The sequence below is a fragment of the Micromys minutus genome (assembly GCF_963924665.1).
Source record: "Micromys minutus genome assembly, chromosome: 2".
In the NCBI taxonomy this organism is placed as follows: Eukaryota; Metazoa; Chordata; class Mammalia; order Rodentia; family Muridae; genus Micromys; species Micromys minutus.
This window is the reverse complement of record NC_137971.1, coordinates 92,737,586-92,752,311: the sequence shown is the minus strand read 5'-3', so window position 1 is coordinate 92,752,311 and position 14,726 is coordinate 92,737,586. Positions and strand designations below refer to the sequence as shown.

At 46.5% G+C, this 14,726-nt stretch overlaps 1 protein-coding gene across 1 annotated transcript; it reads right to left on the bottom strand.

Moving 5' to 3' along the window:
- Positions 1 to 5,875: 5,875 nt before the first annotated feature.
- Positions 5,876 to 6,880, bottom strand: LOC308416337 (olfactory receptor 52K1-like; the record flags this gene model as incomplete). Its single annotated transcript, XM_080911287.1, has 1 exon — positions 5,876 to 6,880. The coding sequence occupies one exon, from the start codon at positions 6,878 to 6,880 to the stop codon at positions 5,876 to 5,878; it is 1,005 nt and encodes a 334-aa protein (XP_080767413.1).
- Positions 6,881 to 14,726: the final 7,846 nt, after the last annotated feature.

The window sequence follows — 14,726 nt, the reverse complement described above, 5'->3', positions numbered from 1 at the left end:
AATAAAAAAAAAATCCTTTGGTTAGAAAGTATATAAAGAATCTCTGTTCCAAGGAGATCAGGAAGGACACAAGTAGGGCTTCAAACTGGAGAGAAAGGAGCCAGCCAGGAACAATGTGGTCTCTCCTCTGTGTTTAAGGTACACTGGCTAGGACAGAGAAAAGTAGCTGAGAAAACTGGTTTTCTTGGTCCAAAAGCACCAGGCTGCATAGTCTGGTCCCTTTCTTAGCCCCTCTGGTCTGGCTGCAGCACCTCCTGCCTCCTTGAGGTTTACTTTCCTTTACTAGAGTGAGCCCAGGGAGAGCAGGAGTTCTCCAGAGCTCCAAGCACAGAGCCACGCAGACAGCTTTCCTGAGGCTTTGCATGGAGGTTGATGGATGAGGAACAGGAGGGGGCTGTACATCTGGATGAGACCTGTTTGATAGTGATTGTATATCAGGAAATGTTCCAAATGCTTTCAGAAGTTAACCGAGACTGGACTGGAGACATGGCTCAGTGGCTAAGAGCACTTACTGTTCTTGCAGAGGATCTAGGTTCAATTCCCAGCAACCACATGATGGCTCACAACTGTCTGTAACTTCAACTCCAAGAGGTACAAAGCCCTCTTCTGAGTTCTGCAGGCCTCAAGCACACACACACATAATACATAGACATACATGTAAGCAACACACTCATACACATAAAGACATGGATCTAAAATTTTAAAAAATCTTCATTTTTATGAGTGTTTTTACATGCCCTTAGACCCATTACTCAGGAAGCAGCTCTCTGTGGGTTTAGACCAGCCTGGTGTAGATAGTGAGTAACAGGCCGGCCAGGGCTACATAATGAACTTCATGCTACCAAGAAGGAAACCCAAGACAGGAAGTGGCCAAAGTCTAGTTCAAAGTCACATAGGTAATAAATGACTGAGTTGAATTCACAGTTAGGTAGTCACTGCAGAGCACTCCCTTCTCCCAAATTCAGGATTTGCAGTGTGTGTGCGTGTGCGTGTGCGTGTGCGTGTGTGTGTGTGTGTGTGTGTGTGTGTGGTTTGCCTAAGTCTTGCTGGGTTTTAGAATCTGAAGTATGGCCAGGCATACTCAGCAACTAGTCATCTCACTGCAGAAACACCATGGACCCTGAGGATCAGAGAAACCTTGCAAGCTGTGAAGCAATCTAGAAATGTTCTCCTCACTCCCAGTCAGTGCTTTTCTGGGTATGACTGGACTCCCTCTGGATACCAGAAGAGGCATGTCTTTTAACAAACTCTCACACCAGAGAGAATTCAGGAGGGGGTGTGGTCAGAATTATCCTCACCCTGGGATGTCTTTATGAACATTCCAGAGCATTGCTTTGGAAGGCAGATTTTGTAAGATCTGTCATTGTTTGGGTTGGGCGAGGACCAGACAGCCTTTTGCAGAGAAGTGATAAAAATGTGCATAGTTGAGCAGTGAGACAGCGACTCAGCAAGAAGTGGTCCAGGAAGGGAGGGAAAGCAACCCCGGGGCAGCAGTAACCAGGAAGACACCGGGCGATCAGTCCTTCCCAGACAGGCCAGAGGGTGGAAGGGAGAAAAACCTGGCGGGCTGCCCATAGATCCTGTGACTTGGACAACGTTGTTCTGTCCTTGTCGTATGATTTATACTTTGTTTTTCTGCCTTGTATCTAGGCATTCATTCTTTGGGTAGATTTCATAAGGAACTTCTTTGACATGGGACCTCGAGGCAGTCAGAAAAGACTTTGCAGAATAATCAATGATCCTATGGAGAAGAGATAGGAGATGGGGTGGGGTGCTGCCCTTTAACTGGCAAGGAAAGGACTTAGAAAAAAATAAGGAAGAACTTTCTAGAGTCAAATCAACCACACAGCAGCTTATTAGGGTGAAAGAGAATGATCAGTAACTTCAAGGCTTTAAAGCTGTAATGATTATATTGGAATTGCCAAACCCCGAAAAGGGAGGAATGGGGTTGAGGTTCTAAAGGATGCAGTTAGTGAATGGCATTGAGCTACTCTAAGCAACTCATAAGTGGGGAGTTTTTTTTAGTCAATGATTGTACGTACAAGTGGAGAGTTTAGAAGAGAGACTGAGGATCGAAGTGTGGGGCGTGAGATAGCATCCCAGACGCAGATAGAATAGTGGGTGTCAGTGAAAAATGTAAGGGGGGCAAGGACAGAGAACGAGAGCCAGGAGCAACAGGCAGAGACCAGAAGAGACGTGGTTGCTGGGGAGGCTTCAGGGTATATGAACTTACAGACTAACAGGGTAAGATCAATGATGCAGAATTGTCCTTTAAGGATTTAAAGTGTAGAGTAGGCACCACGCAAACAGACAGGGGGGCTGAAATAAGAACTGCCCACTTCACATGCTTCCCGAAGAAAGAGGATTAACCTCCACAGCAAAATCCCATTCCCTATCCTCACAAGGATGTGGTAGCTGTGGCCATGTTCCAGGAGGGAGATGATTGTCCCACCCTCACTTTTGTCTTCAGGGCGTCTTCCTCTTTTCCCTCTGTCCCCCACCCCCAGCGTATGAAACGCAACTGGCTGACATTTGAGAAAATAAGCTTTCCTTAATTTCATTATAGCCTCCTAGATCCCAATCTCCCTTTCCAAGCTGAGCCCTTGGCATGGCACAGTCCCTGGTGTGTATCTATGTCCTCACAGGCTGGGGGCATTTCTAGTTGGAAGACCACAGCTTATTCATTTCTCTCCCACTGTCCAGCACAGAACCTACTGCACACAGAGTGTTTATAAAGTGTGCCAGTGGAATCGATGGGTGTACAAAGGGATCATACGAAACCTTGCAGCTCTTTGGGGGCTCAATGAGTGAATGAAAGTTGAACTCTCTAGGCTCAAAGATTTCAAATGACTTTCTTCCTTTCACCTAGCCAGAGGACCAAGCTTCAAACTCTAAGTCTTTCCTCAGCATCCCTTGTGCCCAACATGAGGCAGCACTGGAAACCTTTAAGCTATCCTAATCTCAGCAGTAAGGGAAGAAGGCTTATTACCTGGCAACGCTGTGTCAAGTGTTTAGCATGTAGTGTGTGCTTCAAGAGACTAACACTTATACTAACTGTAGGTGAAGACGCTTAAGGGGAGAGAACTGAACTAGCATCCTTAACACACTGCATACATTATGTTATGGGACTGGAAGACAAACCTAAGTTTGTCAGAGGTAAAAGGTAAAGTAGGTTCCAACCTCAGGATTACCTGCCTCCAAATTCCCCAGAACTCTTTGCGCACAGCCTGCAGTAGTCTCCGGCAGATCACCCGCTGGGCCTCGATTTAACCTCTGAAGAGGTTAGGTCTGTGATCAGTGCCCAGTTTCAAGGCACTGATCTGTGAGTCTGAGGAGGGAGAGTTAATTATACTTGGGACTCACGTGAGGTTGGAGGTTTGGAGGACAGTCCCAGAGGAGAGTTATTTCCAGGGACTTGAAGGAGGAAATGAGGAAAACCCCAGGAGAATCTGCTCCTCTTCATCCTGTTATTATTTAGTGGCTGCTATTTAGGATTTATTGTTCTTTCATAGGCTTATTTTAAATACACACACACACACACCAACTACTTTGTACTGTTTTAAAATGTTTTTATAAAATTTTTTTAGAAAAAGGAAGCTTCAGTTAAATATGTGTTATAAGAAGCAATAGCTTGGGGCTGGAGAGGTGGCTCACTGAGCACTGGATGCTTTTGAAGCGCACGGGGGCTCAGTGGCTCACAACCATCTGTAACTCCAGTCCCAGAGACTGTACCGCACGCACAGACATGCAGGCACACACATATAAAATAAAAACAAACAAATCTTTTTAAAAAAGAGACAATTACTTCCAAGTAAGTACGTTCTTGATATTTCTCCGAGAAGCTGAACCCCGGTGTTCCTGAATACTGCTCCTAATTGATGGCTTTCTTTTTTTGGTTGTGAGCCTAGCCTTTAACGGCTGAGCCATCTCTCCAGCCCGATGGTTTTCTTTTTTAAAGAATTATTTTTATTTTACACGTTGGAATGTTTGCCTGCATGTATGTCTGTGCATCATGTGTGTACAGGGCCCATAGAGGCCATAAGAGGTCATTAGGTCCTTTGGAACTGGAGTTACAGATGTTTATGAGCTGACGTATGGATGCTGGGAATTAAACTCGGGTCCTCTGCAAGAGCAGCTAGCGCTTGCTCTTAACTGCTGATCTATCTAGTGGCTTTCTAATGTTACTAAAACGACCGCTTTCCAAAACATGTGGCTTCTTCTTTCTTCATCATTGTCCTCAGTGGTTTTAAAGCCCTTTCACAAAGAATGAACGCTTCAGCTTGGCCATTCTCCTGAGTCAGCAGAGTCAGCCGCCCCAGCCTACAGATGCTGCATCCATGACTCAACCAACTATGGATCAAAAGTATTTAAAGAAATTGCATTTGTGCTGAACATGAATAGACCTCTTCTGTCTATGATTTCTTAAACACACAGTGCAACAATCATTAGTATAATGTTCACATTGTATTAGGTCTCATGTTTATTTATAAATTATTAAAGTATATGGGAGAACGAGTGGAGGGTGTATGTGTCTACTATACCATTTTACACAAAGGATTTGAATGCTTGTAAGTTTTGGTATCGGGGGAGGCACGGAAGCCAGTCTAGCATGGATAGGAGGGATGACTGAGCTGTTCACAATTTTGATGGTTTATTTTGCATCCTTGTTTAATGCCCGTTTAACAAGGTCCTGCCTTGGCTCATCACCCCCATCCCGACTTTTATATCTTGTGCTGACCTCTAGAAGCTTTCTCCACGCATTCTGAGCACTACCATGGCATCTATCCTTGTACACAGAGCCAGACTCGCTCTCCAGGGCTCCTGCTCCTTGTGCTGCCTGCTGAGAGTTGAGTGAAAACTGTGTAATGGCCTTTGGGGAGTCTGCAGCCCTCAGCCCTCCTTCGAACAATGGAACTACCCTCCCTCCCGTGTCTCTCTCTCTCTCTCTCTCTCTCTCTCTCTCTCTCTCTCTCTCTCTCTTTCTCACATTCTTTCTTTCTTTCTAGACTTGGTTTTCCTGCTCTCTGCTTTTAGGTCCATACAGCACCTCATGGAATGCATCAGCCCATGGCTCTCCCTCAACCATCTCACTCTCTGCCAGGCAGGAAATGTTGCCTCCATTTTGCAGAATTCTGGTGGGGGTGGGGATTCTGGGGTTGCTCTGTGCTCTTACTATCTATGAGTGACTGGACCATGATCTCCTTTGCTGAGCCCTGTGTTCATTCTACGCTGCAAACTTTGTCCACATCTTCTCTTTCTTTCCTTTCATTTGTGGCAAACCACCTTCTCTGTGAGGCATTATTATGTTCACTGAATGTCTCCTTCTCCTCACCACAGAGTTTTGTATATAAACTACTACTGAATGTCACATCATCATAAAGTGGTAGATTTGAGACCTCCTTCTAGAGAAACATAATTTTTTTCTTTCTCTGCAATCATTGAGATCCAATGTTGTATGCAGAATAAACATCTTATGGGTGTATAAATAAACACATGACTAAAACATATGCAGAGGAAGGGCAGACAATGTCAAGCCAGGGTCAGAACTTGCTTTCAATAGCTAGTTTATAATAAGTAGGTGCTTTTTGGGAAGTGGACATGAGGGTTTCCAAGAAGAACGCAAACAAGCTGGGCACTGTGGTTCATGCCTTTAATGCTAGCATTTGGCAAGGTAAGAAAGGAGAACTGTTTGGGTTCCAGGTCATTTGGGGATACTAGGAGTTCTAGACAGCTGGAGATATAGAATAGAACCTTCTCATAAAAGAATGATCAACTATAGCCAAGAAAATGTATACCAGAGACGATTCATTCAAGTGAATGCCCCGCCTTCACTGAGTAGTGAGGGTGATTTTTGGGATCCACAAATCCTAGACTATCATCCAGGAAGCTCTCTATTCCAGGGCAGGGACTGGGTCTTTTCTGTGGAGACCTGTTGCTGAGTCCTTTGGAACAGAGTTACCAGGTGCTGCCTGATTTCCTTGGTTCTGGCCCCGTAGATGATGGGGTTGACCAGACACGGGAGCAACAGGTAGAAAGCACTGAGCAGGTTGTGCACATCTTGGGAGGCAGTGCGGGCCACACGGTAGACAATGGATGAGGACATGGTGGAGGAGTAGACGGTGAAGATGACCAGCAGGTGGGAGCCACAGGTGTTCAGGGCTTTGGACCGTGCTCCACCTGATGAGATTCTGAAGGCAGCACGGATGATGCGGGAGTAGGAGGCGCCTAGCAGGAGCATATCCAGGACTCTGTTGAAGATGCGAACAGTGAGTCCCACCGTCTTATTCAGTGAGATGTCCCCACAGGAGAGCTTCATCAGGGCCATGTGTTCACAGGCAAAATGGCGGATCACATCTGAGCGGCAGAAGCGGACCCGCGAGGCCAGCACCACCACTGGAGCAACGATGCATGTGCTCCTGGTGGCTGCCAACACCACCAGACCAGCCAGTAACTGTCCTGTCACTATCTCTGGGTAGCGGAGAGGATAGCAGATAGCCACATAGCGATCTAGAGCCATGACGAGGAGGATGTTGCAGTCAAAGACAATAAGAAAGTAGATGCAGAACATCTGTCCCAAGCACCGAGGGAGAGAGATGCGATTGAAGCTTGTGGAGAAGCTGAACAGCATGGCGGGCAGCACTGTGGTGGCAGCACAGATATTCACAGCCAGGAGCAGGGCGATGAGCAGGTACATGGGCTGGTGCAGGCTGCGCTGGGATGCCACCGTGTGGATGACCAGGGCATTGGTGAAGAGGATCACCAGGTAGAGGCTGAGGAAGGGCAGCACCAGGAGGGCTCTGGCTTCCTGAATCCCTGGGAAGCCCATGAGGAGGAAGCTGGTGTAGGACTCATTGAAGGTGCCATTGCTCCACCCCGACATGACACCTGAAGGCTCAGGGAGGCCGCAGAGAGAAGAGTGGGGCAGGATGCCTGGCTTCACTCCCTGAGAGGCCCTGCTAGGACCTGCCCCAGACTCTTACTAGGCTGCCCTAGGTATAGTCATCAACGACAACATTGCTGTGGAGGAAATGAAGAGCTGTATGTTAGCATGTAGTGGAATACTTGAAGAAGTAATTACTTAGGCTAATATCCAATATATACAAAGAACTCCAGAGAATCCAAATAACCCTATTAAAAATGGGGGACAGAGCTAAACAAAGAATTCTCAACTGAGAAATATTGAAAGGCTGAGAGGCACCTGAAGAATTTAGAGTATCCTTAGTCATCAGGAAAATGCAAATCAAAACAACCCTGAGATTCCACTTCACACCAATCAGAATGGCTAAGATCAAAAACTCAGATGACAGCAGATGCTGGCAGGGGTGTGGAGAAAGAGGAACACTCCTCCATTGTTGGTGGGATTGCAAGCTGTTACAACTGCTTTGGAAATCAGTCTATCGGTTCCTCAGAAAATTGGACATACCTGAGGACCCAGCTATACCACTCCTGGGCATATACCCAAAAGATGCTCCAACATATAACAAGGACACATGCACTACCATGTTCATAGCAGCCTTATGTATAATAGCCAGGAGCTGGAAAGAACCCAGATGTCCTTCAACAGAGGAATGGATACAGAAAATGTGATACATTTACACAATGGAGTACTACTCAGCTATTAAAAACAATAGCTTCATGAAATCCTTAGACAAATGGAGAAATCTAGAAAATATCCTGAGTGAGGTAACTTAATCACAAAAGAACACACATGGTATGCACTCACTGATAAGTGGATATTTGCCCAAGAGCTCTGCTTACTCAAGATACAATTCATAGACCACATGAAACTCAAGAAGAAGGAAGACCAAAGTGCGGATGCTTCAGTTCTTCTTAGAAGGGGGAACAAAAACATTCGCAGGAGAAAATACAGAGACAAAATTTGAAGCAGAGACTGAAGCAAAGGCCACTCAGACTGCCCCACCTGGAGATTCAGTCCATATAGAGCCACCAAACCCAGACAATGTTGCTGATGCCAATAAATGCATGCTGACAGGAGTCTGATATAGATGTCTCCTGAGAGGCTGTGCCAGACCATGACACAGAGCCGGATGCTTACAGACAACCATTGAACTGAGAACAAGGTCCCTAATGGAGGAGTTAGAAAAAGGATTGAAGGAGCTGAAGGGGTTTGCAACCCCCATAAGAACAATACCAACCAACCAGAGCTCCCAGGGACTAAACCACTATCTAATTAGTACAAATAGACAGACCCATGGCTCCAGCTGCATATGTAGCAGAGGATGGTCTTGTTGGGTACCAATGGGAAGAGAAGCCCTTGGTCCTGCCAAGGTTCAATGCCCCAGTGTAGGGGAATGTCAGGGCAGACAGGTAGGAGGGGGTTGGTAGGTATGGGGGCACCCTTATAGAATCAGGGGGAGGAGGATGGGATAGGGAGTTTATGGAGGGAAAACTGGGAAAGGGGAAAACTTTTGAAATGTAAATAAAAAATATATAAAAAGTAACTACTTTTCAGTGCCCCTCAATTTTTTTGGACTTGGAACACCTGGTGAGTAATACATTGTCTCTTATCTTGAATGAATTCAGACTGTATTGAATGAGATCAAAGTGGCAAGGCAGAGAATGAGATGAACACTTGGGTGTGGATCCCTTTCCATTCCAGCTTCCGCTGCTGTGACAAAAGCCAAGGTGGGGGAGAACCCACGCTTGAGTAGTCCTGCTATGCAGGTGTTACAGGGGAGGTGGCTGAGCATTTGTTGTTGTCCCTGGTGCTGTGCCCACCTGAAGATGTGGAAAGGCATGAGGTTGGGAATCATGGGCAAGGTGGGGAGTCAGGGCACTGGGCCTTTGGAGTTGACATGTTCCTTTTCCATATCCCAAGGGGTTGAGGTTAACAACAGCAGGAAGCTTACGCTTTTAAAAGACACAGCTGTGACTCTGAATCACATTCTTACAGTGATCTCAGCAGAGAGCAGATTTGTGTGTGACTGTCTAGAGATGGCCCCTTTCCTTCTCTGGATGATCTAATCTAGGCCCTAAGGGTTTGACAAAAACTGACTTGCATTTCTATTATCCATCTTCTCATCTTGGTGAGCTGACATTCTAGGCAAATGCCACTTGAAACAAACAAACAAACCCACTCAACGTTCCAAGAATCATGTGAGGACCCTGAAAACATCCTGGTTTTTGGCTCACTCTGTTGATAGCCCAGAACTCAACTTTTATTCCCATGATCCAAGGATTGCTTCCCCACTTTGGGTTTCAGTTCTTCCTCATCTAGATTTGTTCTTCCATTCCTGGCTTCAGGGCACTTCATACAATATAAAAAAGGAGGCTAGAAATGGGGTGGGCAGCAGTTTCTCTCTTATTTTTAATGACTGCACCATCTGCTGGAGCTGTGCAACTGTTTCCTTGGCTCTTCCTTCCCCCTGCCTCTTTCTTTCTTTCTTTCTTTCTTTCTTTCTTTCTTTCTTTCTTTCTTTCTTTCTTTCTTTCTTTCTTTCTTTCTTCCTCCCACCCCTACATCTTTCTGGAACCATCCGAATGCTCCATTCTCCCCAACCCTGAGTGTGCAGCCATCTCTTTAGTAACGCAAACCTTTAGTTTGGAGATCCATCCTAGGCTGACCCCAAAGCTTGAGCAGAGGAGGATGTGGGGAACCTGGGACCGAGGCTAAGAGAGGAGACTATGACCAGGGACTGAGGTTCTCATAGAAGACCCTGGAATGTGATAAGGAGGTCTGGGACACCTCATAGTTCAAGTCATTTACTGGTAAGGAGAAAGAAACAGGGTAGAGCTGGGCAGTCATCCTTGGTTTTCTCTGGGCTCCTCTAGAATCACAGGACGGGAGACCTTTTGGTACCAGGGACCTGTGGAGCTCAGGAGTCTGTGGACTGCAGAGGAGGCTGGACAGGAGGAAGAGTCAGGTTCTCTAACAGGGATGTGATTCCCTGCAGGGTGCCTTGGTCAGAGCACAGTTCACTAATGTTGGAAAGGACAATGGCTTATGTAGATAAGACTTTTGGTTTATTTTGAAGCTCATCCTATTTTGGGGTGTCTGTCTGCTCGTGAAACAACCCCTCTTACCACAGAGCCCATCCTTAGAAAGGACTTCCTATGGAGTCCTTTCATCATCTATCTGAATAGTCTTCCCTTGCTCCTGGGTGTGCTCCCAGGAGTCATACAGAGCCCATTTAATCTACAAAACCTAGTGGTTTTGTTTGTTTTGGTTTTGGTTTTGGTTTTTTTTTTTTTTTTTTGAGGCAGGGTGCCTCTATGTAGCCCTGGCTGTCCTGTAACTTACTCTGTAGATCACTCTGGCCTCCAACTCAGAACTCCATCTTCCTCTGCCTCACAAGGGATTAAAGGCGTGTGGCACCACACCAGGTAAAACCTTTTGGGAGAGGCTTTAGGGACAAGAGTTTGTGTTGGTCTGAATGTGGTCCTGACAGGACAAGGGACTGGGTGTGGGTTCCCTGACCTTGCAGGAGGCAGCAAAAAGCACAGCTGATACTGCAAGGATCAGAGAGCACTGAACTGGAGGAAAGCCAGGCTGGGAAGAGGATGACCCAAAGCTGGAGTGTGCTGGGCTCATGGGGATGGCATGGTGGAGGTACATCATGAGGAAGCCCGGTCCTGCAACCCACCTGTGTTACTCTGGTGGCCAAGGGATTTCAGCAGTCCTGTGTTAGTTATAATTTCAGTTATGACAATGGCTTTTCAGGATGCTGAAATCCAAAAGGCTGATTTGAGCAATGCGGATGCCTCTTTTACTTTTTTCCTCTTTCTCCTCTCTCTCCCTGTCTCTCTCTCTCCTTTTAAGACAGGATCTCATGTCCTCCAGGCTGGCCTGAAACTCACTGTGTAGCAGAGGATGACCTTGAACTCCCAACTGTCCTGTTTCTACCTTTCAGGTGCCGTGATGGCACAGGCATGCACCACCAGACCAGGCTTGGCGCTTCTTTCTCCATGCTCCCTGTTAGTAAGTGAAAGAAGTGAGCTCAGGGCCTAACCCTAAGTCCTGGGCATGGAGAGGGATTCTGGGGACAGAGGAAAGGCCACCGCCTTGGTCAGTGGGCATAGACACATACTGTACTCCTGAGTTTGTAGACAGATCATGGAGTCTTAGTTCCCATCTTTCAAAAAAGGGGAAGTTCAGTCTTAGATACTTCCTTATACAAAATGGGGTTCTCCCTGGCACTGCCTTTGTTTTCTGTGGGGACAGAAGCCCTGTCCTGCTGTCCCCAGGCATACTGAATGTAGCTGTGTCAACGCATAGAAAAGAAGGTGGTTGAACACGGGAGCATCGATGAGTGGGGACATTTGAGATGCACACCTGCTAGAAAGGTCTAACTTGTCTACCTCTCTGCAAGAAGAGAGGAATAAGTCAGATTCAACCCGTTATACTATGGCTTTGGGTTCCTCTCAGAAGATGGCCTAGAAGACATGACCAACCTCAAAAGCCCTGAAAACCAAGGTTAGAGGCTGGGGATGTGCATACATGCTCTTCTTTCTCCCCGAATTGAAAGTAGCAAAGCACTGGACCAGATAGACTAGAGAGATGGAGTTGCCTGTTGCCCCCAATCCATCCTCACTGCCATGCCCCCCCCATCCCTGCCTGGCTAAGCACACAGGCTCCTACTTACCAGGACTCACACAGGCAGGGGAAGTAAAGACTGGTCAAATCAGTCCCCAGTTACCAGGGTGGGTTAAATTCTCTCTATGCCTCCCTGAGGGAAACAAAGGCTTCCTAAGCTCCCTCTCAGGTCTGACTTAGCCAATTACCAGGGTCCCAGTAGTCACTAGGATCCAGTAGGTGGGGAATAGTGTGAGTGAGAACATCATCTCCTGACAGAGATGAGCTAGGCAAGAGGGAGGAACTGTTACGCAGAGAGTAATTTGCCAAGTTTCAGCTCTGAAGCTCTCGCCCATTCCTCAGCCCACCAACCCCACTGTCTCCAAATCCCCACATCCAGGTTGATCCCTAGTACCCAGTCCTGTTTAACTGCTTGTTGGAAGTTTCTGTAGATCACTCTGTGTACTGGAGTCATGACCTCATTTCCAAACCCTGTCATCCTTTGGTGATCCCTCTGTTAGAGATGTTCCTACCGGCCATGTTTTCTGGGATGGGACAAAGCTAGCAGTCAGGGCTGTGAATGCCACCAATGGATGCCTCCGTTTCATAGCTGTGCCCTTGACTAGCTCTATCCTGCTTTTGTTTCTCCTCTGCAACATGACAATCTTTATTCCTTCTACCACTAACCGCTGTCCTTGTTATTATTATCTCTAGAGTAATTACTGTGACAGTAGCTTTGTGACTTCTCTGTCTGACACTCAGTAGGTGAAAGTCCATTTGCCTAATTTTTCTTAGTCTTTGCTCACTTGATAAAACTGAGATGCCCTTGGTTTGTTAGGTATCCTTTCTCTCTTTCTCCTCACTCTTTGAGACAGGGTCTCACATTGTAGCTCAGCCTGACCTAGAACCATCTTCCTGAATCAGCCTCCCAAGTACTAGAATTACAGGTGCATAACTTATAATTTTCTGAAGTTTGTACACTGGCGGGGTATGTGTGTGTGTGTGTGTGTGTGTGTGTGTGTGTGTGTGAATAGTATGTGTGTGTATGAACGGGTTATTCATTGCAATTTAGTAAAAGAGTCTCAATGGTTTGCTAGCTTAGCTTCTGGTTTTTTTTTTTTTTTTTTTTTTTTTTTTTTTTTTTTATAAATTGGAAATAGATTCTTTTCTCATACACTACATCCCAACCACAGTTTTAACTCTGTCTTTATGAGAGTCTTCCATGATATAAATCTGGTTGCTCCTGAAAAGCAGGAGTCCCCACTCTACCCAGCTTTCCAGCATGCTTCCTACTGTTCCTGCTAAATACTAAAGCCTCTCTCTCCCTCCCTCCCTCCCTTTCTCCCCCCCTCCCCCTCCCGTTCTCTCTAAGACAGAGTATACATATGTGGCCTGACTGGCCAGGAACTCCCTATGTAGACTGGACTGGCCTAAAAAACTCACAGAGATCTGCCTGTTTCTGTCTCCTGGGATTGAGGGAGTGCACCACCATGTCTGGCCACACTGAGGGTCACAGGACAACTCCATCACAGCTGCTGCAAGGCCACACTTCTGACATAACAGCTTAGTAGCTAAACTGTAAATGTACTAGTAGCCAACACATAGACTTGAAGCTTTTGGAGTGAAAAGGATCAATGTGGAGAGCAGAGCCCTTGCTTTTCCAACTAAAAACAAAAAGGAAACTACGGACTAAGCGAGTGATGCCTCCTCCAGTCTGTTTCAGCAAGAGCGCTGTGTGGGAACTCACTTCCACCTCAGCAACAGAAGGGAAAGAAGGGGTGACTGGGTGGGGGTGGGGGGTGGGGAGGTGGGAAGGGTGGGGGGCAGCGGCGGCACATTAACATTAGCAGGCTGCTCTGGTGACACTCTGAGCTCTGTTCCCTTTCTGCTGGTGGTAGTAGGTGTCTTTTCTGGCAGCTGCAGCATCTTGATTGGGGAGGAAGGAGACACTCCACCATCACCTTTTCTTGAAGCTATATCTATATCTATGTCTATGTCTATGTCTATGTCTATGTCTATGTCTATGTCTATGTCTATGTCTATGTCTATGTCTGTCTGTCTGTCTGTCTATCTATCTATCTATCTATCTATCTATCTATCTATCTATCTATCTATCCATATGGCGTTCATAGAACAAGTCTACCTTAGAGCTTTCCAAACTGGCAATCTTTGGGCAACCGTCTCTATCCTCCTCCTGAATGGTACACTCTCCATCAGAGACTCTGGGACCTCCACATATCGGCCCTGGTAAGATCCATACACTCATCACACATGTGTACCAGGGCGCAGGGACGCACACAGGAATCACAGATCACACACCTTTGCCATCACATTTTTTTTTCACACAGTCTTCTGATAGTGACACCAGCCTGCTTGCAGCAGAAAATCAAATCTGGATGCTGTGTAGCTGTAACTCTTTTCCAAGCTGGCAGCTGGAAGCCTAGAGAACTTCCATCTGTGAACTCTTATTTAATTTTCATAACCTACGAGAATAGGCTCTGGGTTTGTTTGCTTGTTTGTTTGTATATGGCATCTGAGGAAACTGAGATAATAAAATCCATATTGAAGGATCTGGAAATTCCTATATGAGAACCATTGTTTCCCATCCTGGACTATTAGTAGGACTCTTACCCACAGACCCAAAGAAGTCAAATAATAAGGAGGGCCCAAGGGAGGATGCTTGAATCTTTCTGAGAAAGGGAAATAAAATTGAAATTGGAGGTGGAGGGAGAGAGGGAAGGAGGAGGGGGGAGGAGAGAGGGAACTGGGTAGGAGAGGAGATGGGGAGGGGAACCAAGCAGGTGTAGGTAGGGATCAGGTGTGTGTAGAGAATAAAAAATTAACAGTAGGCTGGACATCTCTAGGATGTGCTAGAGATCTGGGGCAGGGGACGGGGAGACTCCAGGGAGTCTGTGTGTGTGTGGAGGTGACACTAGCTGAAACTCCTAGCAGTTGGGGATATGAAGCCTAAAATGGCCACCTCTTGTAGCCAGGAAGGACTCCCAGTGGAGGGGTAGGGACAGCAACCCAGTTACAAAACCTTCAACCCAAAATGGGTCCTGCCTACAAGACGTACAGGGAGCAGAGACTGAGAGAATAGCAAACTGATGACTGCCCCAAATTGAGACCCATCCCATAACCAAGAACCAATCCCTAACAATATTAATGATACTCTAATATGCTTACAGACAGG